The sequence below is a fragment of the Oikopleura dioica genome, chromosome XSR (genome assembly GCF_907165135.1).
Source record: "Oikopleura dioica chromosome XSR, OKI2018_I68_1.0, whole genome shotgun sequence".
In the NCBI taxonomy this organism is placed as follows: domain Eukaryota; kingdom Metazoa; phylum Chordata; class Appendicularia; order Copelata; family Oikopleuridae; genus Oikopleura; species Oikopleura dioica.
The window spans coordinates 10025346-10047913 of NC_137294.1; the positions used below are offsets into that span (position 1 = coordinate 10025346).

Genomic DNA, 22568 nt, shown 5'->3' on the forward strand with positions numbered 1-22568 from the left:
AGTAAGATCACGCAAGAGTCGTAAGAAAAATCCGATAAGAACAGCTGAAACTTAGCCAAAAACACCATAAGTAATCAACTAACACCGCCCTAAGGGGTTGAATTGTGCCCGCGCTGTTTGGATTTTTATAAAAGGAGAGGCGCCCTAGAAATCTGGATTCAATAGTTACACTCTAAAAGAGAAAATGAAATTTTCGAGAGTACTTCTTGCCAGCTCAGTGAAGGCCTGTGCGGACACTTATGAGTACTGTCCCGCCCAAAAAGCTCTTTGTGGAAGAGCTGATTTTCCCGCTGTCGAAGCCTATTGCAAGAAAACATGTGGGACATGCACCGAGAAGTTTGAAATGCCCACTGTGTCACCCGAAGTCGTCCAAAGCGCACGAATGATCGGCCCGAGCTGCGAGGATGAGTCTTGGTGCACACCAGCGACGTGTTTGATGCCCGACTTCGTCGAGAGCTGCCCGATTGCATGTGGTCTTGCTAGATGCAACGATCAGGAACACCAGCAAGGTAATTCCATTTTATCTAGCTTAGCTTATACATCTCGCTTTAGTTGATATGGTACTCGAGGACACGTGCGAAGATAAAAATGACAATTGTGTTGTCAACGGAAAATTCTGCGACCACCCAGATATCGGCGAACAAATCAAGGACATTTGTCCGAAGACTTGCGGTGTTTGCCAACCCGAAGACGACTCTGAACTTGTAAGAGTATTATATAAGTGTTGAACACTAACCTTTCTAAGTTTGTTAACTGCGATGACAAACTGGGAGAGGACAAATGTCAAGAAGTGAGTGAGTATTGCGATTCACCGATGGGCGCAGATATGATGCAGATAAATTGTGCTAAGGAAAGCTTTACATTAATCAATGATGAATAATCATGATCGACATCTAGAATAATTATTTTTCTAAAGCAAAGTAGACCTGTGGATTCTGTGGCAATAAAAAACCAAACATGAGCCCATTTTTCCCAACACCGAAGACAACAACGACTACAACTACAACAACGACAACCACTACGACGACAAAGGCACCTACATGCGAAGATAACAATGCCAAATGTCCAAATTACTTGAACTATTGCAATCATAAAACACACGCCACAAAGATCAGAAATCTCTGTCCAAAGACATGCGGAGTATGCACTGGCGCCGCAAAAAAAGTTGAAGAAAAGGTGCAAGAAGCTAGCACCGCCACTTGTGCGGACAAGACCCCCGCCAAGTGCAAAGCGCTGAAAAGATCATGCCAATGGCCAAAATACAAAGCTCAGCTGAAGAGTCAATGTGCGGAAACATGTGGATATTGTTCTGCCCAAACAAGCTCTGATGATAGCGCTGTATCTCAGCAAGGTGAGTTTACAAACCGTCTTTTAGTATTCTTACAAGCGCATTATAGAAAAATTCGGACCCTGGGGAAAGCAATCACCCTGCAAGAAAGGCCGCGCCTACCATAAGAGATCCTGCAATATCAAACCGTGCACTCAAAAAGAGCTCTACAAAATTGTCCGATGTTAACAATAATAGAGCGATGTATTCAACCTCAATAAACATAGATCAAATTTTTACTTACTCTAAAAATCTTGTTACTTTTTTAAGCAAATATCTATTCTGTTTTATCTCGCAGGTAAGCCGTGAACGACTCGGTCTACTCAGAAAATCGATGTGATTTGACTACGCGTCCTTGACTGAAACATCTGTCCCTCTTTGAAGTTAATTAACTTGAATTCAATATTTATATCTTTGAGTTCTTTGATGATATTTATTTTGTAGAAAAGACAAATTCATAATAAGTGGAAGAAAAATGGGTACAGTTGCGATTTTGTTGAAGAACAGTAAACCTCGCGCATAAAAAATAAGTGCAAATTGAAGAATTGCAGGAAGTAGATTTGTTAAAAGTTTGGATTCAAAAGGTGTGCAAGTTTTGAAGAAAAGAGGTGGTAGAAAAAAACGCTGATTATCTCAGAAGGTTTAGACAATAATAACGCACTTTATAAAAATATAGGGCCGACGGGAAACATGTACAAAGGTAAAATTGAATATTTACGCCCTTAAAATTTCGATTGAAGAAAGCCCAGAGCGGGAGATTTTAGCTTGCCAGAGAGGTTAACTGGCTGCTTTGATAGGTAAAACAGGATTGCTCGCAAAAAAGCATTTGTTCAAAAAAAAGGTTAGAACCGTGAACTTTCGAGGAAAACATAGAAATTATAAAAGAAAACTCGAGGAAAATTTTTAAATTAACTTTGGATTTGAAGCTGAGACTGACTGCCACTGACTGCGTCTGATCCCAGTGTTGCGATGCCCGCAGTGGCACCTGCACCCGGGTCATTAGACGTTACTTTCAACTGAGTGAAGGAGAGCGGCGAAATTTTCTTTCCAGTCATTGTGACGAGGTTAGCGGGTGAGAAGCTGAACATACCGGTTGCCGCCGAGTTCTGAGGTGCTGTCGTGATTATGGTTTGCTGTGGCCCAGACGAAAGAACTAAAATAAAAATGAATATTTGATAAAGGTAACTTCCAAAGCTTTAAGTTCGAAGAAATATTATCATTAAATAATAATGAACGAAGAAAAATCGTCGAAGGGGCCCTTACAAAGTTCACAAGTGGCAAAAAATAGCCGGTACTTTTTACTAAAATTCCCAGCTATCTTCTATCTTCATTGTGTCTTTTGCTCGGGCAATTTGGTGCACATCTCATTGTGCATATGCAATCTGGGCAATGCGTTCATATTATGCACATAGTGGCCTACCACATGTGGCCAGGGCGAGAACAAGGTGGAAATTGGATTACCTCGAGATCGATGTATCGACTTTTAGCTTCAGCGAGGAGAGCTAATTAGGCACGCGCCTAACATACATGCTCGATCTCGTGCTAATAAACATAAACCATCCGTATTATTAAATAAACTTGTTTTCTCGCCGCTGGCAGATGCAATCAAAGTTGGTCAAGAATTTTAAAGTTCGTACTTACTGGTTGCGCCGCTATAAGTCGTGTACGAGGAGGATGGGCTTGCAGGCTGGTAGTACGCAGTTGTTGCTGGTGAGGTAGTGTACTGAATCGTTGGAGGCGAGAAGCTTTGCCGGACCGGGGAAACTGAGTTTGTGTCCCTCGAGTATCCAACTAAAGGAATAATATCAAAATTAGAAATAATTTATCTCTCCCTGGAGACTCGTATTGGCGCTTGATAGATACATCTTCTGTAAAAATATCTAGACAAAACACTGCATCTTACCCGAGTCGGATTCGATCTTCTCGACAGCAGGATGTTCTTGCTGGACAGTTATTGCGGACGGGTGAATTTGATAAGTGTTCACTGGAGGAGCATAGCGCTGCAGGTAAGACTCGCAAATGTCCGCCGCTCTTCGCAAAATGATTTCCTAAATATGAAGAATTACTCTTCCGAAAACTAAAAACAATGAGATTACCTTTGGTAAATTACCCGGAGGATCGGATGGGTATTTTGGCACAGTCTTGGTCAGACGTGCAAGCGCAAACTCAATGCTGTTCTGGGTCGGCTGTGTGAAATTAAACCTCGCCGGTGAGTTTTTGAGGAAGTGTTTGCCTTTGTAGATAAGTGAGACCTCAGAAAGCCCAGGAGCGGATCGAGCAGGAGTTTGGCATCGCAGTGCGGTCGGCGATATGAGCTGAATGCAGCAATTAGAAAATATGATTCACTAAATGGGTTTTACCTCCGCATAGACAATCGTTCCATTGAAAACAACTTGGATGCCGTCGAAGAAACCCTCTCCCACAATCACAACCGATGTGCCGCCTGTCATGCAGCCTTCAGATGGTGAAATAGCCTTGATTGAAGGCGTCAGGGACAAGTCTCCTGTCATCTCTGAATAAGTTTAGTTATTAACCGCTGACATTCGATTAACATGGTGAAATCCTTTTATTCTGGGCAAATAACTTACCATCAGAAATTTCTGGTCTACGAGTGCGCCTTCCGTGCTTTGAATTATTGTGGACGAACATGTTATCAGAAAAAGCCAACAGAGCCGAATCAAGCTGGGCACAAGTACCAACAGCCACCTGGAACCTTCGCATGTCCCGTGGGTTTCCGGCGTTCTTCAAGCAGTTCTGGTTGCATTTCAAGAAACATTTCAAGTAATATCTAAGCCAAGAGTTAGGAAAAAGTTGGTATTATTTTTTAAACCTGTCGACGATAACTGGATCAGATGGAGTTTCATTTCTGTTGCCGCAGGATTTTTTATCGCAGCATCGCGAGCACATAATTTCATGAGTAAGGAGAACCTTAAAAAGTAACTAGAGAGGCTACACTTGTAAAATTTGCATACTCTTTGCATTTCAGGATTTTTATCTTGCCCCTCATATACAATCGGTTGCCTTGTTCCAGAGTCCACAAGTCGGACGTAAAGGTCCTGTTCAGTTCGTACTCCTAAAACGCAATCAATTATTCACGCTCATTTTATTGCAAAAAGAGGAAGTTGTAATCCTTGATGGATTACTTTCCTTTCTGTATTCTATCGAGCAAATTTTACGACCCTGATTGAAAAAAGAAACATATGGTGCTCTGAAGGTCGCTCCATCTGCTCAGCGTGTTCCAAAGTCAAATAGTTATTGGACGAGTTCGAAAATTACAGCATTTTCTGCATAGACTCTTACCATTTGAGTAGGCGAGTTGGACTCGGTAATGTACACCGTTGTTGGTTTTTTCGGCGGTGGGTTCAAGATCGTTTTCGATGAAGTCAACAAAGTAAGTTTTCTCGACCTCGATCAGCTGATTGTGACGATCGTAAAGGGCCAGTACAAAGTGGAAGAAGTTTGATTTACGGAGGTTAGCTGGAGGTTGCTTTTCGAAGGTGCATCTGTGGACGCCAACGCTTGCAAGAGCAGAGTTGTCGATCACCGCGTGGTGCGACCAGCGTGCCCCGTGATCATAGGATAGATCAGGTTGCTCTTCTTTTGTCGTAAAATTCACTTCTTTGGCGAACTCCTTAAACAACGTTCTATAACTTTTTGTCTAGGCTAAATATATATGATTCTGTAAGGTAGCTCTGAAAATGAATAATGTTTCTCTTAGAAACTCACAAAGCGGATTTGGTTCGATAACTTACTCTTGATTTTCTCTGTGAGTTCGCTCTATAATTTATTCGATTAAACCAAGTGTACTCTAGTGCAGAGTTCTTAGTGGCACCTTCTATGATTCTTGTCTACTCTCTATCTGTTACTGGCAAGTCCCCCTGGGTCCATATTGTATATCCTTACCATTGGGAGTTTGTCTTCAGGGACTGAGCTGCACTGAAGGTATGCAGCTTGTGGCCCCAAGAGGATGGATTGCCGTCGGATCTCTGGCGTGTTGTGCCCTCAGGGGAGTGCGCGAGTAGCTTCTCGTCTCGAGCTGTATGAGAGACCGAAGCAACCCTGTGACCTTCATCCCTCGGGTGCTAGCTTCCGCGAGATGGCGCTTTATCGCAGGCCAATCAGAGACCCAATCGATGCGCGATTTATAATTCATTTGAGGGGACCGAAAGCCACGCCAGATGGTAGAAAGGCGCACGATAATCCTGACTTGTGGATAAAGCAAGATATATTAGTAGAACAATATCAGATTCCCGTTCAATTCACCAGTATGAACTCTCAAAATCCTTCCATAATTTATGATCAAAACGTTGATTTATTTTCTCCCCTTGAGCTTATGAAAATTTACCTCAAAATTTGTTGTCTTTTATATAAAAAATATTATATTTTACAATAATTTAAAAATTAAAATAGGCCGAGATTTCGCTCAAGAGGTCTTCTATGTTTTCATTTGGCGCTAGAAAATAAAGGGGCTCGAAAATCGATAACGAGTTTATAATTTATTTGAAATAAGCAGATGGTTCAGCGGCGCGGATTAACCTGACATCAAGATCAAAGAGCGATCAAATAAACTGGCTCAGCCAAGTGACACGGTCATGCAGCGGGAGACTTGTCAATATGTTTTTTGTACATTATTATCGAACGATCGCTTCAAAAGACCATCTTAGCATCCTCTCCTCAGTGTACTGGAAGAAGTCTGTATTGTATTCTTGAACGAAATCAACAACGAACATACTTCTTATTAAAATTTTTCAACACAGCAGTAGTCTATTTTTTCTCAGTGTTGAAATATTTTAAGATGATAGATAGTCAGTATGCTTATTTATGTTGCTGCATCTGCAGAGCATATTTTTAAGGCAGCAGATTCAAACATTTGCGGTATCATCTGTATGCACTGGCTGACTCTGGCAGTCAGAGAAACGAATCATAGGTTTTAATTTTGGTGTTTTATTCCCGTCAAGAGTAGGTAAATCATTGCTGTGGGGAACGTCCTCTATCAAATGCTCGCCACTGACCATGCGCAAGTCAAAAATCAAAAGAAAGAGACCGCCGAGGCTGCGAAGGACACAGAAGGTGGACATTATGGGCAGGGTTGTAAATTTGGTGCGCCAAGTATCGAATAGCGGTCGAATCAAAGAAAAATAAGCGGAAGTGCATTATTTATTAAGGGCCGTTTCGCATCTTGACATGCGAAGTAAGGTTGTCAACCTGAATCAAAGACATCATAGTCGACCAGGAAAACTCTTCGAAGTTGAGTGCAACGCACTGGAAACCGATTATATGGCCAGAGGTGAAGTTCGAGATTGATAAGTGTAATGAATCTAATGATTGATCCCATTTTGAACTGACCAAGAAAAACTGTGGCACTAAACAAGTTCCAAATGGGAATATTATTTCGGAGCGGATAGTTAAGCCTTGGCCAAATCATAGTAAGCTACTATTGGGACTTGTTGAAAATACTTTAAGTCGATGTTGAACCGAGGAAAATGCGTAAGCGTCCAAAGAAACCATCAATTTTCGTAATGCTTGTTACGAATCCATTTTACTCGATTCCCTCCGAAAAGGTGACGAGAATACCTGTCCCCACATTTGGCTGCAAATTATCCTTTCCAACGAGGTAATTTTGACGGAAGCTTGCAATTTGTGACGGGTAACTTTAAGAACAGAGGGACAACTCTGAATTTATTGTTGGTAGAAACTATCCAATTTCTGAGCATCCAATATTTTAGTATGACTGCAATCATTGTCAACAATTCAATCAATAAGAACCCTGAGGGTGTCAGACAAAAAGTAAGAGCTTTCATTCATTTGTACAGTCTTCTAAGCATTATCTTCAGAAAGATCCATCTCAAAAATTAAAACGACGAAGGCGAGCTCATGGAACACAGGAAAGTAGATTGAATTCGTGCATTTTTCCGAGAAGGCTTATCACTTGACAGCTGAGAAATTTAATTTCTCCCTGGGGTCGGTTCGCTGCAACACTATCTCTTCGAGATAAATCAGCTGGGTTTATTCCGGTAACCGCGAAATTGGCACTTTACAATCCCTTTGAGAATGATCGAGTTCCATTTAACAGAAAGTCGGTGAAAAAAGATGATTCTGGTAGGCGCATTTTTGTCGATAGGTTTTAGCTTTGATTTCAAGATATCGAAGTACTCATCGATGCAGATGACGGCAGCGAGTCGGGAGGCGAGGTCGAGGAGTTCAATGATGCTCAAGTTCAAGATATCGAAGAGGAACTTGCATTTGAGGCTGACTGGGACGATGACGACGATGATGGCGACGATGATGATGATGACGAGGGTGCGGACGGAGATGAAGATGATGACGACAACTTTGAACTCAAAGAAGAGATGCAAGGAATCAACGCGAGGCAAGTAACTCAAGTAAAAAAAAAGGCAATGATTGACTTATTAGAGATGACGCCGATGATGCCGGAGACGAAGTCGCTGAGGAAGAGGCAGAAGACGCACAAATGCAGGATATGGTCATGCTGGACGTAGACATTGCAGAATGGTGATAACTCTTGGAATTTTTATACTATTTATTATTTAAGTGATGCAATGGAAAACGAGCTTATGGAAATAGAGCTAGCTGAATTGATGACCAATAATTTTTGATATAATCGATTCTGGGAAATAAATAATTTGCGTGAAAACATGATTGCATGTGTGAAGGTTGAAAAGGTGAATGTGCGAAGATGATTAGTGGAGGTGCAAGTATCCAAGATTGATAGAACACTTGGCATTTTTCTTTCTGGACTGATCTTTACACTGACCAGCCATTCGCTACGCTTGAATACCAACTTGTCCCTAGTATTACTTCGTGATATAAGAGAACTAGTACTTCCCATCTAGCACGGAAGCTGCTCAGCTTATCCCCGCACGTTTCTTTTTAGAGAATTTTGGAAGCGAAATGATCAATCAAAAAGCACATTCGACTCAGAGTCAAATCGCTCAGACTCTTATTGATCACCTATTAGAGCATGTTTCGATTAGTTTATTGTCATCGAACGAGCAGCTTTCGAAAAATTTCGATTGCGCGATGAACATCTGCACTTTCACAAATGTGGGCCGAAGTGTGCCCGCCAGAAAGAAAATTTTAAATAAATTGAATACCTCCGAGGCCAGCGAGAAAGTTCACGTGAGGCTGATTTAGATAACTCTTTAATTCCGCAGATCTTTGACTTGGAAACAACTCGGTGACGGCTTCTGAATTTGCGACTCACCGTTGAAAAGACCCGTCACAGGCCACGAAGTCTTTTCAATAAACTGACTCACCTACCGACCTGGCTCTATAACTAAATAAAAACCTGATTAGATTTTAGAAGGTACCTTCAGTCAGTCATTTCACATACGCGAGTGAAGTCAAACTACTGAAGAATCTGCAGTCCAACGGGAAGAGTAGGCCAGACTGATTAAAAAAGTATTTTTATCTTATCATTGATAAGGTGCTCAAGTAATACGCCAGACCTTGAGCTGGTATTTGTAGAATCTTCTTTCAAAAAGAGAAAAATGAAAAATACATCGACCTTCCCGATTTACCAAGCAAAGATGGGGACAAGCTCATGGATACGGAATTTTCGCTAACGATAAATTTTTTTTGACAAAAGCAAGAAAAAAACTCCGATTTGAAGTGGCTCGAATGCACATCTGTATTGTGCCTTGTTCTGGCAACTATTTGGGCAACCGGATTATTTTCCATACATCCACAGTCAGCAACCGTAGCTCTAGAATTCGAGTGCGTCTTGTATAAAAGAAGTATTTTTGGGAATTTGAAAAAAGCAGCGTGCTAGGATTATCTAGCCGGTGGTTTCACACCTCGTGTTTCGATTTTCGAGGATAAGTTCAAATAAAAGTCCTTGAAATTGAAGACAGGTAATGCAAATGGCTCCAAATTTATAGTTCAGTGTTCAAAAGCGAATTGAGACTCAAGACTCTAGAGCTAAAAAAAGATAAAAAAAGTTAAAGTATCTCTGACCGATAAGGAGATTTCGAATCCGGCGAAAGGGCTTTCTGCGATGGCACTTTCGCGAGCAACATAAAGAGCGGAAGTTTAGTCAAGAGGAACGCATTCGTTGTGAATTTTGTGAGTCTCCCATTTCTATTTTTCGCTCGGCAATCTTGAATTTTAATTGCATTTTTAAGTCGATACGAGTAGGGCCAGTGGCTTTTCGCCCAAATCGTCGTTTCGGTAAGCACCTACCGACATGGATTTCTGTTGAAATATTCTGTTTAGCAAATTGTGTGGACTTAGCTCGTCTTTGCCAGCGACGTTCAAGGAAGGCCGCATTTTTGAGACATTCATTTTTGAGTTCAAAAATATCCGAAAAAAAGTTACGGCGAGAGAGTGCGAAGGTGTCTCCGACGAGCGACGAGTGCTGAGGGCTGGTCAAAGAATCAGATTTCTTGCTGGCGAGAAGCATCAACTTTTAGCGAATATTCTTTAAAACGATCGAAATAAGATTGTGACGGTTGCCTCAGTGCGACCGCAAGGGCAACAACTGAGCTCGAGTTAGCGAGCGCTCGGACGTTTGCGAGCGCACCTGTCAATTTGCAATAGACTGCAAAAAAGACTCCTGAATCAAATTTACATTTCATCCAATCCTTCCTTACGCTGCAACTTTTCTACTGGCCAAGTACCGTCTTACGTTTTCAATAAAAAAAGAAAGCTTTCCTTCGAAATTATTATCGTTTTTTTATTACTAGAAATTCCAGTATTAATTTGCGAAAAACGAAAAACGGATGATGTGGGTGATAAAAAAACAGAACGATTTAGAACGATGGCCCGTCAATTTCTGCGACAGAAAGGGGACTTTATCATCTGCGCGATGACAGAGGGGGTGTATCAGATGTACGGGCCCAAGAATTCGACAACATGCGAGGCCTACTTAGTCAGAAAGCGCGTGCGTGTTTGAAATTACTGCAGCGGGCTGTTAAAAGTCCGCTTAGCTACTGTAAATAGTTGTAACTTACACTTGTAAATTTTTGAATTAATGAACGACACAAATTTTGAAGATAGAAATGATAAACTAACGTCATCGAAAATAATGTACAAATCGGCCGCTTCCAACAATCTGTGAAAATTAAATCATAAAGTAATCCGAAAAAGTTAAATGCACTCTCGTTAGATAAGCCTGCCACTTCTACTCGGTAATCTCGAAAATTAATTTGAAAATTGAAAGCGCGTTTTATGGAAATGCTCTTTCGATCGAACGGCCCTTGACAGATTAAGACGGCAACTCTTTTCGATTCTATTCGTTACCATCTTTCTGAACTTAGTGAGGCCTTTAGCTGAAAATTAGAGAAATCGGCGGCGACGGATTATGACCGGGGATGTACTTGAAGAGCATAATCGCTGCGAAGCATACTGGCTCAATGGGAACTTATCTTTCTTAGGTATGGAGTTGACTTTCTAAAAGATGCTCGTCTTCCATCGAATCTTGTCAAAGTAGTAGTGTTACCCAACTGCCAACGAAGTTTGAATGTAGCGAGCACGTTTTACAAACCGAAATTTATTGTCGACCTTCAAAAATTGTTACTCACAACACATGTTCTATCGCCGCACCAACGATGTTTCACCTACCCCGTGCTATTAATGAAATTCTATAGTTACCCCATCGTTCGCTTTAGATGCCGATCCTAATTGTGAATGCGCACAGGAGCTTTCCCAGTTTTCTTTTGGCTTCACTTTCTTGACCGGATCTACTGTCGTGATGATCAATTTAATTCTGTACGTTCACCTCAGGAAAGTCTCAATCACGCATGATCAGTTTTAATATTTTGGAAAATATTAATAATGATGGTCTAAATTTAACCCGTTGCCGAGCGGTAGGCCTTAAAATGCCTTCTACGCCAATCAATATGCCTTATTTCGAGCCTCGGGCCGTGTCGTAGCAGCGAAACTGCCACACGCTCGACAACGGGTTAACCCTAGCCACTCTTGAAAAGGGAAATAAAAAGATGGTCAAATTACCACTTGGACTTTCTGTTCGACGCAAAAGAGTTTCTAAACTGCTCTTTACGCAGGGGCGAGAACTATTCTGTCATTTGCAATTTTTGGATCATATTAATCTTTAACGCTTCAAAAGAAAACTACTCTTTTCTATAACGGCTTCTAAAATAACGCGCTCGTGCTTGTGAGTTCGAGAGAGATGATCCCCCGGAGACATTCTGAGCTCAAATGAGGGTTAAATGAGCTTCGCACGCCAAATCAATCATTTTTCGCTACTTTTTTATATTTCAACTCTTTGCCACCCAGTTCCGCTTTAGCAAGTAAACGAGACACGCGTTAATTTTCGCTTATGAATTATATTATTACTATTGAATCAAAGCTTAAAACTCGCCGTCTCAGTGTTTAGAGAGCACTTTACTCAGACGCACTTAGTAATTTAGTAACGAGTACTTGAATCAATTTGTCTAAAGCATTTCCGCTCCAACTAACGCGGAACGAAAGGGTTCACATTGGTCGCATATTTACGCGGTGATTAAAAAAAATAAGAATGCCACAATTTGAAACTCTCACTTTCTTCTCTCGCCGCCAGTTTAAAATTCATCTCTCAAATTAGCCATTCCTCCTGTTCAAATTGCTATCTAGAGCGTTTTTTTACTGAGAAGATAGTTCAATAGGAATTGCCAGTATAGGAATATTTATGCTTCGAAATTTCTCGTCCCACAAAGTTTCTAATGCTGTGGTCGGATTGCTGGAAATGATGCATACTGTTGTGAATACATCAAATGATATGTTTAGTGAAAAGTTGTACAGGTACGTAGACCGGCGATAGCCAATTTCTTGCAGAATCTACTTCTAAAAGTGTCTACTTTCGCGTAAAATTACGCCACTGAAGCGAAAGATATCGGACGATTGAACCACTTTGAGATGAAAAGGTTGCTTTTCTCGCGATCTGAAGCGAAATTCAAGTGGAAATACGAGTGCTCCATGGAAAGGGGCGAATCAGTTTCTTGAAATGAGACGTTTAGACTAACGATTCTGGGGCTGATTGTTGGATTCATTGTGGCCGCGTGTATATATTCAACGTTTTTTATTGCTTTGTGCATGGACAGGGAGTCTCTCTAAGATGAGTTGCAATTGATGTGAAAATAAGGATAATTAGCTAGGCAAAGCAGTAACTTCTTATTTTGGTGATAATGGAACAAGCAAGAATGTGATATAATAAATGTAAGCGTGCGCTGTTTTGGGGGCAAATAGAGACTCCCGAGCTTCAGACACGCTTATCCGCGACGTAGATGACCTCGCGTTTATGTTCATTCCTTTCCAGGTAATCACGAGCGAGCTGATAAATGTTACCAAGGCAAACACTAATTCGCGTCCATTCCGAGAACCACTTTTGCGCTAACCCAGCTAGCAGTCATGAAGTATTCCAAAACTGGCGCGTAATTTTAGTCTTTCGCGCTGCTAGAAAAACATCGAAATTTTCTGGAAAATAAAATTCTGGGGCGGGTCACATTCATAGCTGCGATCGTGTTTTCAAAGAAAGCACAGCTACCAATTATGGATTCAGTCGAAGACATTCCCAAGGCTGCAATGTTTGTCCTTATGGCTGGCCGGCGTCTCATTTTTCAGGTAACCGCTTAAGCGAAAAAGATACTTTGGAACTGGCCCCAGCCTGACCTAACACACTACCGCAGTCATTGTATAATCCGCCCTATACGGAGAACGCGCGCAAATGTATACCGTAAAGCGTTATACAACTTATACACCGCTCCCTCCTTAGATAATTCCCCGGTGAGTGAAATTTTTTACAGCAGTCTTAATTAAACTCGGGCAATGTAGCATTTCTGGCGGAACTAGTTTGGCCGTCGTCTAATATCGCTAAATTCGGCTCGGTGTTATGAAATTTATAAACAGCAGGCACGTTAAGGGTTGTTCACATGGCCGACTGGCACTGCGAAGCGCGTGGACCGGATGCCCACTCTGGAGGAAGGGTTGACCATGGGGCGGGACCGCTGAACAGCGATAAACGTCATTTTCGGGCCCATTGTCGCGCCCGATATCAACCCGAAAATAGATAAGGACGGGTGTCTGGAATCATGACAAGGTTCCACAATTTCCGAAGATAGAATTAATCCTTTCCAATTCTTCTAGCTCCGCGATTCGAAGCCCGATCTTTTGCGAAATGCTCAATATTGAAAGATAGAAAGATAGCTCGAATCGAGAGTGCTTGAGTAGACGTACAAATGACGGTTCTTCGGGGAGAGTACATTCAATTTCCGCATTGCCACTCGAAGTAAAGCACTATACATAGCTTAGTAAAAGGGAACCCATTGAGTAGTTATACGTGGCGCGCGGACTTGGAACCCGTTTGCCTCTCGGACGAATGCTCGGCACTACTTCCGCACATCAAGAAGGTAATCACCCGCGCGTTGGACTCGCTTCTCGCTCGTTTCCAATCACATCAATAGCCTATCATTTATTTGCTAATGGCAAGAGTTTCCTGAAAACGCCTTCCACATCCCCTCGCTCAACGAAAAAAAAGTCCGCGACTAATTAAAACTGATTCTACTTCCGAGAAAACAACTCATTAATTGCCATCGCGAAAAGCGTGTCTCGCCAATGTTTACTTCATTTTTAGAGCTTTCTTCTAAAATGTTGTATATTTGGACTGATAACAATGATACTGCTACTGCTTAGTCTGGTCGTCGCCATTTGCTGCGAGCGGCGAATTTGCAACTCCGAAGGTTCGTTTCGTAACTACTTTTTACGCATGCGTAAATGCTTATCATCACTCATATTTATTCAAATATGTTGAGTGTTTTTCACTACGACTGCCAGATTCCCCCCTCCCGTAGCAAATTTTCTTTCTTTTTTAAAATAATTCATTATATTTCTGATAATTATTAAATATTTTTTTTATCATATTTTCAAGTCCCTTTTTGTAGAAAATGATGAACAGGCAACCACTAATTGAGCTGCTCCAAGTTGCAATTTTCTGGGCATTTAGTATCCAAGCAGGTGATAAGTTGCCCCTCTAATATTAAAAACCTAAAGACGATGTTTACAAAGCAGCGAAGAAATATCTCATGATATCAGAAATAAGCAACGACTATCTCTTTGGGTGCGAGGGATAGTTTGCTAGTGTTTTCCCACGTCCTAGTGGGAACCAACTAGAATCTGCCTCGGGGTAGTCCACCGTAGAAACGATCAGTCACGCCGCAAGATGGCGCCATCGCCAGGGTAGGAGCTAGCTAGCTGCAATTCGCCACATTTTGCCGAGCTCAACGAGAACTTGAGCCACAAATTGTCCGCCTACATCAGTACTCTCTACCATCCAGCTTCCCTTGCCGTCATTTTTATTATGACGTAACGTAAAAAAAGACAAAATTGGTAAAAGCTATTAGCTTCATTCAATTCATAAAAAGCGATCGGCCATTAGATTCTAAACGGAATTTTAATTCGTCATTTTTTGATCGTCCAAAATTAAATTTACGCTGAGAATTACAGCTGCATAATGTTTATAAATAAAGCACCAAATATTCAGCCAACAGATGTAATACTCAAAATTATTTAACGGCTGAAAACAAGTGTCTCACTGCGAAATACATTTTGCCATTCTGGTTTCGTCTCTGACCACAAGTACTGACGGCTTCGCGGAAGGAAGTGGCGACTTATTTGAATTCGATGATCGAATGGAAATTCGCATCAAGTCCCGTAGCACTCCCGGACTCCCGTTTCTTGCGAATCGCATCAGTTCGCTTTTTCCAACAAAAGTCAATTCAAGTTAATTTGCAAGAATCGCAAGAAACACCAGAAGCAAAGGCAGTTCTCAAAAAAAAATACAGAACGAGAGAAAAACTGCAGGGCGCGTCGCCGCAGAAAATGAGCCCAAATTGGCGATCAGTGGTTTTTTCATCTTTTGCCTTCGAAAATATCTTCGTAATAGCATGATGACATTTTTCGATCTCATGCTTCTTCGTTTTTTTTCTGTTTTAGGTTGAACCGGCTTTCTTATTTTCTACGAAAAAGGACGTCACTGTTCTAAAAATATGAAAAATGAAAAAACGATTTTAGATTTGCCGATTTACGCTTCTGATGTGACGGAGCTCCAGGAACTTCAGGTAACTTGCTCTTGAGAAAATTTACCGCGAGAAGCTCAATTTACTTCCTCGCTTTTCTGAAGGCACTCTTGAAAGATTGTTCCTCTTCGGAATCACAACGCTCCAACATTTCAACAGCTTCATAATTTTCGCATCAATGATGCGGCATCATGGAATTTTTATCTAAAAGACAGTACTTTCTTTTTTTGATCAGCGATCATCAAATACCTCTGAATTCTGGGTTAGCATAGAAAAAAAGAAAGAACTATGCGTCAGACATTTGTGACTCGATTCAAAGAACTCTGTATGCTGTTTGGGGATTCCTGAATTAAACGACAAAGTGCCCGGGCATTGTCTTGACAGTTCTGAGGTTCTTCTCGCTTTTGCGCACAAAGCAAAATTTTTATTTTCGAAGAAGCTTTCTAGCATGCATCTTCTGTTACTAGTAGTAAAATAGATTAAAAGGGAGAGTACGTTTTTCGCAGGAAAGCGTGCTTTCTTTTGTGCAAGGTGCAAGCTGAGTGTAAATTGCAGCTTGAGCGCGGATCCATCAAAGTTGAAACTGAAGTCTAAATCTTAGAATAATGATCGTCGCAATTCCCTGCAGGACCTGGCCAGATGCGTATCGCTATTTCGCTTTCTACGAAAGAACAGATCCAAGATTTACAAGAAGCGACTTCTCTCGCAGTACTGCACCATTATAGGTAATTTCAATTTAATTAAAATCTGTTAGAGTCAACTGGCGAATTCGTGGTTCTTAAGGGGGTGTAGCTCAAATGGTAGAGCGCTCGCTTAGCATGCGAGAGGTACCGGGATCGATACCCGGCATCTCCACATCTTTTGTTTTCATCCTTTTTTTTCTACTCTAGAATCCTTCAAACAGCGAGAAAAATAGTCTAGCTCTAAATCTGCGTGAAAGAAGCATTGTTGTGAACCCAACTGTCACATTATTTGTCACTTGAGGACAGAAAAGTTACATGGCGCCAAGTGCCAGTAGCTAGAACTCGAGAAGATCAAGGCTTATTTTGGCAATTATTTCTAAATTTTCCAAAGCATGGATTTCACAAGAAACTGCGTTTAGGCCTGTGCGTTGGAATCTTCTGGATGCCAGTCTTGCTATTTGTGCTCAGCCAGAGCTTACCGAACCAACACAGCCACAAACAGGTACATTCATTCCGCATTACCTCTTCTTTGAGGTCTTTTCTAAAACGTGCTCTACTGACATACTGGTATTGACAGTCAGTATTAAATTTTCGAAATCCAGGGGAGACGAGCAGGTGTCTAGTTGGGTTAAAAGGTGCTCCTTCTTTTCGGGGAGGAGTATTCGTTCTCGCGGTTTTACTCCGAAGCCGATGAAAAGTAAAGTTAAATCATGCCTTGTATTTAATCCAAGGAAAAGTTTCAAAGAAGCGTAGTCCATTCTTGTTTTAGAAAAGCAAATAAAATCGGGCTTGGTGAAAACGTGCGCTTTAAAATAGAAATATTTTTGTGTAAACTGTTTTTACACAACCGAACAAATACCATCACACTTCGTAGAATAAGGCGCTCATCGTTTAAGCTTTAGTTTCAACATTTGAAATCTCAAAGAAATTATCAATTCAGATGCAAACGATTTGGCTGCAGCCGATTCTGCTCATGGTTCCACTCATTCAGGAAGAGTCTCTTTCTGATATAAGCATTGCGTAGAATTTCGCGACGAGTGTATTTGTAGAAACTACAGTAACGAAAATAAACTCTAATTTATCTCGTTACCGCCGAGCGTTGCGGGCATAACTTTGAAAAAATATATTTTCTGTTTAACATCGCGAAATCGCGAAATCCTCGAATTTTTAGAAAAAAAATCTCCCTTTTTTCTATAATAATGAGAAAAATGTGTTTGAAATCGATCGCTTGGGTCGATTGGTTTAAGCACTCTGGAAAAGCCATGGGCCTGCGTCGAAATGCTCAAAAGGCTGCACCTGCGTACCACAGTCCTTATCAAATACCTCTCGACCGCTAGGTAATCACCATTAGCGGGATCTACCCGAAGAGGCGGCACGTTTGGATCTTTAGCCATTTACCATCAAATTTAGCGTCGTGATCAAGCAGTTCGACTTTGAGGGAAAGAAACATCGCGCCTCCAAGAGAGAGCGGGAGGCAAAAGGACAAAAGGAATCGCTTCCGAATATGAAGGTTGAATGCTAATTAATCTGAATTAACCGTAAATGACAAAATTGACTAATTTGAATTATTTTGAAACGAGGCGCAAGAACAGTGAGAGTGAGTTGCGCGACAAAGAGCGAAATTTTGAAACTATTTGAGGTATCTCGCTTATTTCCGCCGAACAAGGGATGGACATTTACGAACTGGACCGGCAGATTGAATCATCCCGTCAATACCAGCACACTTCCGAAGGTTTTTTATCGTTTTTTCTTTGTTGGGACAGAAGCGCATCCGGAACACGGGCTTAGATGGGCATTTCTAATCGCTGTTGGCGCGAAAATCGAGCATTTCTTATGAAAAGAAAGTTTCGCTCCAAAAGTGGCCTCCTTCTAATGCCGCTGTTTAAAATTCTCCTATTACGGAGATGATAATAATTCGCTAACTACAGGCCTTACTCCTCCAACTACGTGGTCGAGTGGCTCGTCTTTTCCGTTCTAACGCTCCAATTTCAGAGATAAGGCAGAACACGATCAAAGCCATCAAAGAGCATGGAACTGGATTTGACTCATTCGACAAGTCCGCCTCGATCCAGGAGCTCGCCGGCTACTCCAAAGCCAAGATCGCCGAGTTCATGTTCGAAACCACCATCTAGCCAATAAAACAAAAACAAGAGTTCAACAGTTCTCTCCTCACTTCCAAAAGATAAAGCGCCAAAACTGCCGCAAGTGAATTAACTCGGTGGGGATACCGAACAAATGCGAATAATCTGCGAATTTGCTTTTGGCGGAATACGTAAGTGAGTGAATTTGGCGGCTGGGCCTTTCTTGGAACTCTGTTTGGAATCTAATTAGAAGCAGCACCTCCGCGACCGAAGTTCGGTCACAAGCATGTTCCGGACTTGTCCGACATATCTCAAGATTAGTAGAGCTTTTCCAGAACTGAGTTGGAACACCTTGCAAACTCAATACACCATTCTTTTATTGAAAACGTAATTAAACTCGTTAGCCGCAGTTTTATTCAATATTTCGAAAATAGAAAAATCCCGCAAAAGAAAACGAAGAAGAGAATGAACTAAGGGCGTAACAAGCCTTGAGAATTCCCTCGTAACCATTTAAGTAAAGGAAATTTGGAAAAGGCGTCCTTCTTTCGGGAAAAAATGACGAAACCGTAATCTTGTGTTCGAAACTCTTCTAATCCGCCTGGCGAGCGAAACCAAAACTATGCATCGCCAGAGCGAACCATCAGCAATCTACCCTCTCGCACAATACATTCTCACTTAAACTTGGTACTCTAAAAGTGAGATCAAAAAAAGGGAAAGAGACTTGAGCAGTTAGACCGCAGCGGGGAGTTATCGGCTGCCAGAGCTCACAAGTATTCGTCAATGAGCAGTGCTCGCTGATGGTGCCGATAAGCCGGAGGCAGACAGTTTCCTCAAGAGATAAAATTCCCCTTTTCTAGCAGGTGATACTTTTCAGGCATAGATTCCAAGTAATTTAAAGTAATTACTGAGTCATCCTCTCGCCTCAACTCCGTACTTTCTTTCCTCGAGTGAAGCTGCTCCGACGGTTATGTTTGCTCTTGCTGAGAGAGACGTTCCATTTTGATTTGAGTCGATTTGTGGGGTCATAAGTTCAGCGTTCCTTATTTTCGGCTTGGTGCCTCTTTCAGAAGGTTGGTGTTTGGAGGCCGCGGGGTGGCGCCAATTGAGTCCTCGGCAAAGTACGCAGCGCGTTGCGAAATTCTGCTGAACGAGTGGGGCAAGCTCCACGGGAAGCATCTCAGCGGGAGACGATCTGAATCTGCCCGCGGCACTGAAAACTTGTTTTCACTAAAAACGCACCATGGCGAGCATGCATCAGCAGGCCTGCTCTCGAGTAGTACTAAGCAGCTCCACCTTCAGTGGGCACCATGCGCCGCGCAAAAAAGGACGTAATGATTGTTTTCATTAAAATAGCTTAGCAGCGAAATGCAAGTACTCTCTTTGTTCTCCACTCATTTCACCAATTCAAAATCCTTCTCCCATGGAAGCTGCATAATACCGCTACATCCGATGTTATAATCGGCTATTAGTCCAAGAAAGATAAGTGGATAATTCTAGTTATTAAAGTAGGTTTTTTATAAATTATAAATTATAACGTGTGGTCATTTTTATAGTTCGGAGTTTATTAATAATAAAATTCGATTTATTATGGTTTTTTGAGAATAGCAAATAATTTTAGATTAAGATCATCATCGCGTCGCTAGGTCAATCGTTAATCTAAAATTACAGTCTAAATTCAGATAATTATTTTTTAGAAACTGTGAAAGGGCTGGCGCAAAGCCGAAATCTGACAAAATCAAAAGATGAGCCTAATGCGGGGCTCGAACCCGCGACCGTTGGATTAAGAGTCCAACGCTCTACCGACTGAGCTAACCAGGCCCGTTGGCTGTCGATTAATTGTAGTTTGTAAATAATACATTTTATGCAGCGGAAAATGCAGAGAGTATTTGGATGGAAGAGCCTGTTTCCTGGCGTTTAGGTCGACCCGGGTGCTCCAGGTCGCTTGTAATTAAGCTCAATTTGGCGGTATTGGCGATCACGTGCAACCACGGATGGAAGGCACAACTTTGGAGGGAATGGCTTGGCGCGTTTTTTCGCGTGAGCGTGATTGAGTTTCCGCCAAGAGACTGTCAGCGGAAGTAAACTAGAGTCGAGGCTGATTCTGTTAACATTAGCCACTGTTTGGCAAAGTTTAAACAAGAGAATATACAGACTCCTCCCAGCTCAAGTCAGAAACTCGCCCATCAAAAGATTCATTCCAAATTCTAAGATCCGACTTAGAAAGTTAACGTAACGTGCGTTTGGACTGGGCGATTGGATCTTGGCGAGGATTAGAAAGCATCGAATCGTTGTAAAAGTGCGATAACGTTACTCTGCCAAACACAGGAGGCAGAAATGTTTTTTCTGTTTTGCCAGCTTCGACAAATAACGAAGGCCACATCAGAGACGCGCATCTTTCGCACGAAGCGCACCGTGAAACGCGATAATTCGCATTCAAAACACGACCAAAAATAGGTTATCCAACTCCTCGTTAAATCTGTACTCAAGAACCTGAACTTTATTGAAGTAGTCTGCAGAGAAAATTCACTTTCAAAAGTTCAGTTTTCCGCGCGAATCGCCTGTGCCGCGAGTCTCCACTTCTTCCGCAGCTCGCTCTTGTCGAGTCCGTCCTTTTGTGCGAGCCCGTCCAAGTCTGCGCAGTTGAGACTCTCCCGCGCCTGAATTTCGATGCTCGATTCAGCGACGTATATTTAGGCGTAAATGGTGCGACGCTCTTCCTCTAACGAGGCTGGACTGACGGTGCCTTGTCAGTTGAGAGACTGACCTTTGCTGCCGTCCGTCGCCATCTGGCTCGACGAGAAGCTCGATTTTCATTTCCATACTCGCCGCTGTCCTCTGCGCGAACTTTGTGCACCTGAACGAAATTTTAGCTGCCTCAATTTTTGCAATCGACAAAAGTAAAAATTATTAACGTGGCTGCAGTGTGATTCAAATATATTCCACCTTGGCAATCCAAGCCGGCAAAGTTCATCCGTTTCGGCAGTCGAAGCGGAGCATTTTTTAACGTTTTCGCCCTGTTTTCTACTTATCTCTTAAGTGATAACCTTTTCCGTCCAGCGGCACTGGAGCGGCCCGAGCTGGACCAGCTGCGATAAAAGCGAATTGCAAATTTTTGCGTGAGCTTCCCAAAGCTCCTCGACGAGTCTTCGACGGACAGTTTTCTTGACCATGCTTTGCCATTTGCCATTAACGTGATAAATTTAGTGACCAATTAAACATTTTTTTTTGCGAAAAATCGAAGATCTTCCACTTGTCAAAAAGCAGAATCAAGAGGCCACAAGCCAGCCTAGATCTCAAAAAAACGTCAAAAAAGACCGATCTTGTGGTTAACGCTTCTACTCCATCTTCCAGCGAATCGACCCTTTCGAAACCGCAGCCCCACCGTTACTCATCAAAATCAAAGTTGTCGTTCACTAGTTTGGATAAGCAGTAACTTAGAAGTGGCGGCGGAGGTGGCTTGTCCTCTGAGATTGTTGATTTCAGCGAGCTTTATCTCGAGCACTTTTTGCAACAAGTGACACCTTCTATCCTTCCCTGCTCCAAACACGTTGGGTTTTATCTCCGCAGCGGATTGCTGCTTACATCAGATTAAAAGCACTTTCAAAGTTATACGTAAAGAAAAGTCTACGTGTTATTAGGAAGGTGATTCAATGCAAGAACCTCTCGGCGGATCATTCCATATCCTGCGTTGAGTTTTATAAAGGAAAAGGCGTCGTCGCTAGCCAGCCAGTTAGATTATCGAGATTAGTAGGGACAACTACGGGGTCAACTCTAGCCAAAAGCTGGATAAGCCGAATTAAGGTCATTTCCGATCAGCCGAAACTAAACCGTTTCCTCCATCGTCTTCAATGACTTATTGATCTGATTTAACGGTGCCCAGAGGATTTTTCGAAATAATCAAATTCAATTTTAGTCTGAGAGCGAAAAAATGGGCTCTACTGTTGAAAAATTAACTCGGAACGGAAACTTGTTCAAGGAACTCCCCATGTCTCGAAATTCCAAACGTTGTCGTGAATTTTCGGCTTGACAGGAGAGTGACTTGAAGCAAAGCCGCTCGATCTTTCATGTTGACTCCTTGTTTAGAATCTTTAATGATTCTAAGAGTTCTTTCAGTAGTGTTTCGCGACGCGGAGTACTAAATAGCATTCGGTGTTTGGAACCGCTCCTGTGTAAGAGATCGTTGTCTGTAAAACGGATTTGCTCGTTTCCTACGTTACTTTTTAAACAAGTTCGACTTCTTGCAGAAAACAATGTATCTTACTAATTGTATAACGCGCAGTTCTTCCTAAAACCATCAATTGTGATCCGATTTCCAGAAAGACACGTCTTGGCCAAGAAAAAAAAGGACTTTCGGGATTTAGGAAATCAAAGCGGCTTCACAGAATTCGATTCGGTGAGTCGTATGTCCCTGACCGCGTAAACTATCCTACGTCGACTTTATTTTTTT

General features: G+C 42.0%; 3 protein-coding genes, 3 long non-coding RNA genes and 2 other non-coding genes across 9 annotated transcripts; 5 read left to right on the forward strand and 3 right to left on the reverse strand.

The window, feature by feature from the left end:
* The first annotated feature begins 11 nt into the window (after positions 1 to 11).
* LOC145706411 (uncharacterized) lies at positions 12 to 1692 on the forward strand. The gene is made up of 5 exons (XM_081783809.1): positions 12 to 509; positions 553 to 704; positions 746 to 848; positions 923 to 1351; positions 1398 to 1692. The coding sequence occupies exons 1-5, from the start codon at positions 185 to 187 to the stop codon at positions 1514 to 1516; spliced, it is 1128 nt and encodes a 375-aa protein (XP_081639935.1). The 5' UTR covers positions 12 to 184; the 3' UTR covers positions 1517 to 1692.
* An 80-nt stretch (positions 1693 to 1772) lies between these two features.
* LOC145710022 (transcription factor COE3-like) lies at positions 1773 to 5550 on the reverse strand. Of its 2 annotated transcripts, none has more exons than XM_081787705.1 (10): positions 5231 to 5550; positions 4628 to 4958; positions 4300 to 4400; positions 4158 to 4255; positions 3916 to 4115; positions 3688 to 3839; positions 3424 to 3642; positions 3231 to 3375; positions 2969 to 3118; positions 1773 to 2480 (listed from the first exon to the last, which is right to left on the reverse strand). In XM_081787705.1, the coding sequence occupies exons 1-10, from the start codon at positions 5231 to 5233 to the stop codon at positions 2236 to 2238; spliced, it is 1644 nt and encodes a 547-aa protein (XP_081643831.1). In that variant the 5' UTR covers positions 5234 to 5550; the 3' UTR covers positions 1773 to 2235. The 2 variants fall into 2 exon arrangements, with proteins under 2 accessions (XP_081643831.1, XP_081643832.1); XM_081787706.1 differs by having other exon boundaries at positions 2246 to 2480; positions 2965 to 3118.
* A 6998-nt stretch (positions 5551 to 12548) lies between these two features.
* LOC145710249 (uncharacterized) lies at positions 12549 to 13281 on the forward strand. Its single transcript, XR_014135023.1, has 3 exons — positions 12549 to 12602; positions 12846 to 12907; positions 13206 to 13281. It is a non-coding gene; the product is annotated as an uncharacterized LOC145710249 (long non-coding RNA).
* A 2858-nt stretch (positions 13282 to 16139) lies between these two features.
* TRNAA-AGC (transfer RNA alanine (anticodon AGC)) lies at positions 16140 to 16212 on the forward strand. Its single transcript has one exon. It is a non-coding gene; the product is annotated as a tRNA-Ala (tRNA).
* A 191-nt stretch (positions 16213 to 16403) lies between these two features.
* LOC145709911 (uncharacterized) lies at positions 16404 to 17572 on the forward strand. The gene is made up of 4 exons (XR_014134960.1): positions 16404 to 16542; positions 16981 to 17029; positions 17299 to 17377; positions 17451 to 17572. It is a non-coding gene; the product is annotated as an uncharacterized LOC145709911 (long non-coding RNA).
* Positions 17573 to 17632: 60 nt separating this feature from the next.
* On the forward strand, positions 17633 to 18442 carry LOC145709932 (uncharacterized). Its single transcript, XR_014134966.1, has 2 exons — positions 17633 to 17772; positions 18033 to 18442. It is a non-coding gene; the product is annotated as an uncharacterized LOC145709932 (long non-coding RNA).
* Positions 18443 to 19866: 1424 nt separating this feature from the next.
* Positions 19867 to 19939, reverse strand: TRNAK-CUU (transfer RNA lysine (anticodon CUU)). The gene has a single exon. It is a non-coding gene; the product is annotated as a tRNA-Lys (tRNA).
* A 678-nt stretch (positions 19940 to 20617) lies between these two features.
* On the reverse strand, positions 20618 to 22542 carry LOC145707318 (uncharacterized). The gene is made up of 3 exons (XM_081784835.1): positions 21166 to 22542; positions 20886 to 20975; positions 20618 to 20778 (listed from the first exon to the last, which is right to left on the reverse strand). Exons 1-3 carry the CDS (start codon positions 21289 to 21291, stop codon positions 20659 to 20661), a joined length of 336 nt encoding a protein of 111 aa, XP_081640961.1. The 5' UTR covers positions 21292 to 22542; the 3' UTR covers positions 20618 to 20658.
* Between the last annotated feature and the right edge of the window lie 26 nt (positions 22543 to 22568).

Coding starts and splice junctions, on each gene's coding strand:
- LOC145706411 (XM_081783809.1), top strand. CDS start 185: ATGAAATTTTCGAGAGTACTTCTTGCCAGCTCAGTGAAGGCCTGTGCG. Junction 510..552: donor CGATCAGGAACACCAGCAAG/GTAATTCCATTT, acceptor ATCTCGCTTTAG/TTGATATGGTACTCGAGGAC. Junction 849..922: donor GATGCAGATAAATTGTGCTA/AGGAAAGCTTTA, acceptor CTAAAGCAAAGT/AGACCTGTGGATTCTGTGGC.
- LOC145710022 (XM_081787705.1), bottom strand. Junction 4,401..4,627: donor CCAACTCGCCTACTCAAATG/GTAAGAGTCTAT, acceptor ATTGCGTTTTAG/GAGTACGAACTGAACAGGAC. Junction 3,119..3,230: donor GAAGATCGAATCCGACTCGG/GTAAGATGCAGT, acceptor TTATTCCTTTAG/TTGGATACTCGAGGGACACA.
- LOC145707318 (XM_081784835.1), bottom strand. CDS start 21,291: ATGGTCAAGAAAACTGTCCGTCGAAGACTCGTCGAGGAGCTTTGGGAA. Junction 20,976..21,165: donor AGTGCCGCTGGACGGAAAAG/GTTATCACTTAA, acceptor AATTTCGTTCAG/GTGCACAAAGTTCGCGCAGA. Junction 20,779..20,885: donor GGCGACGGACGGCAGCAAAG/GTCAGTCTCTCA, acceptor ATCGAAATTCAG/GCGCGGGAGAGTCTCAACTG.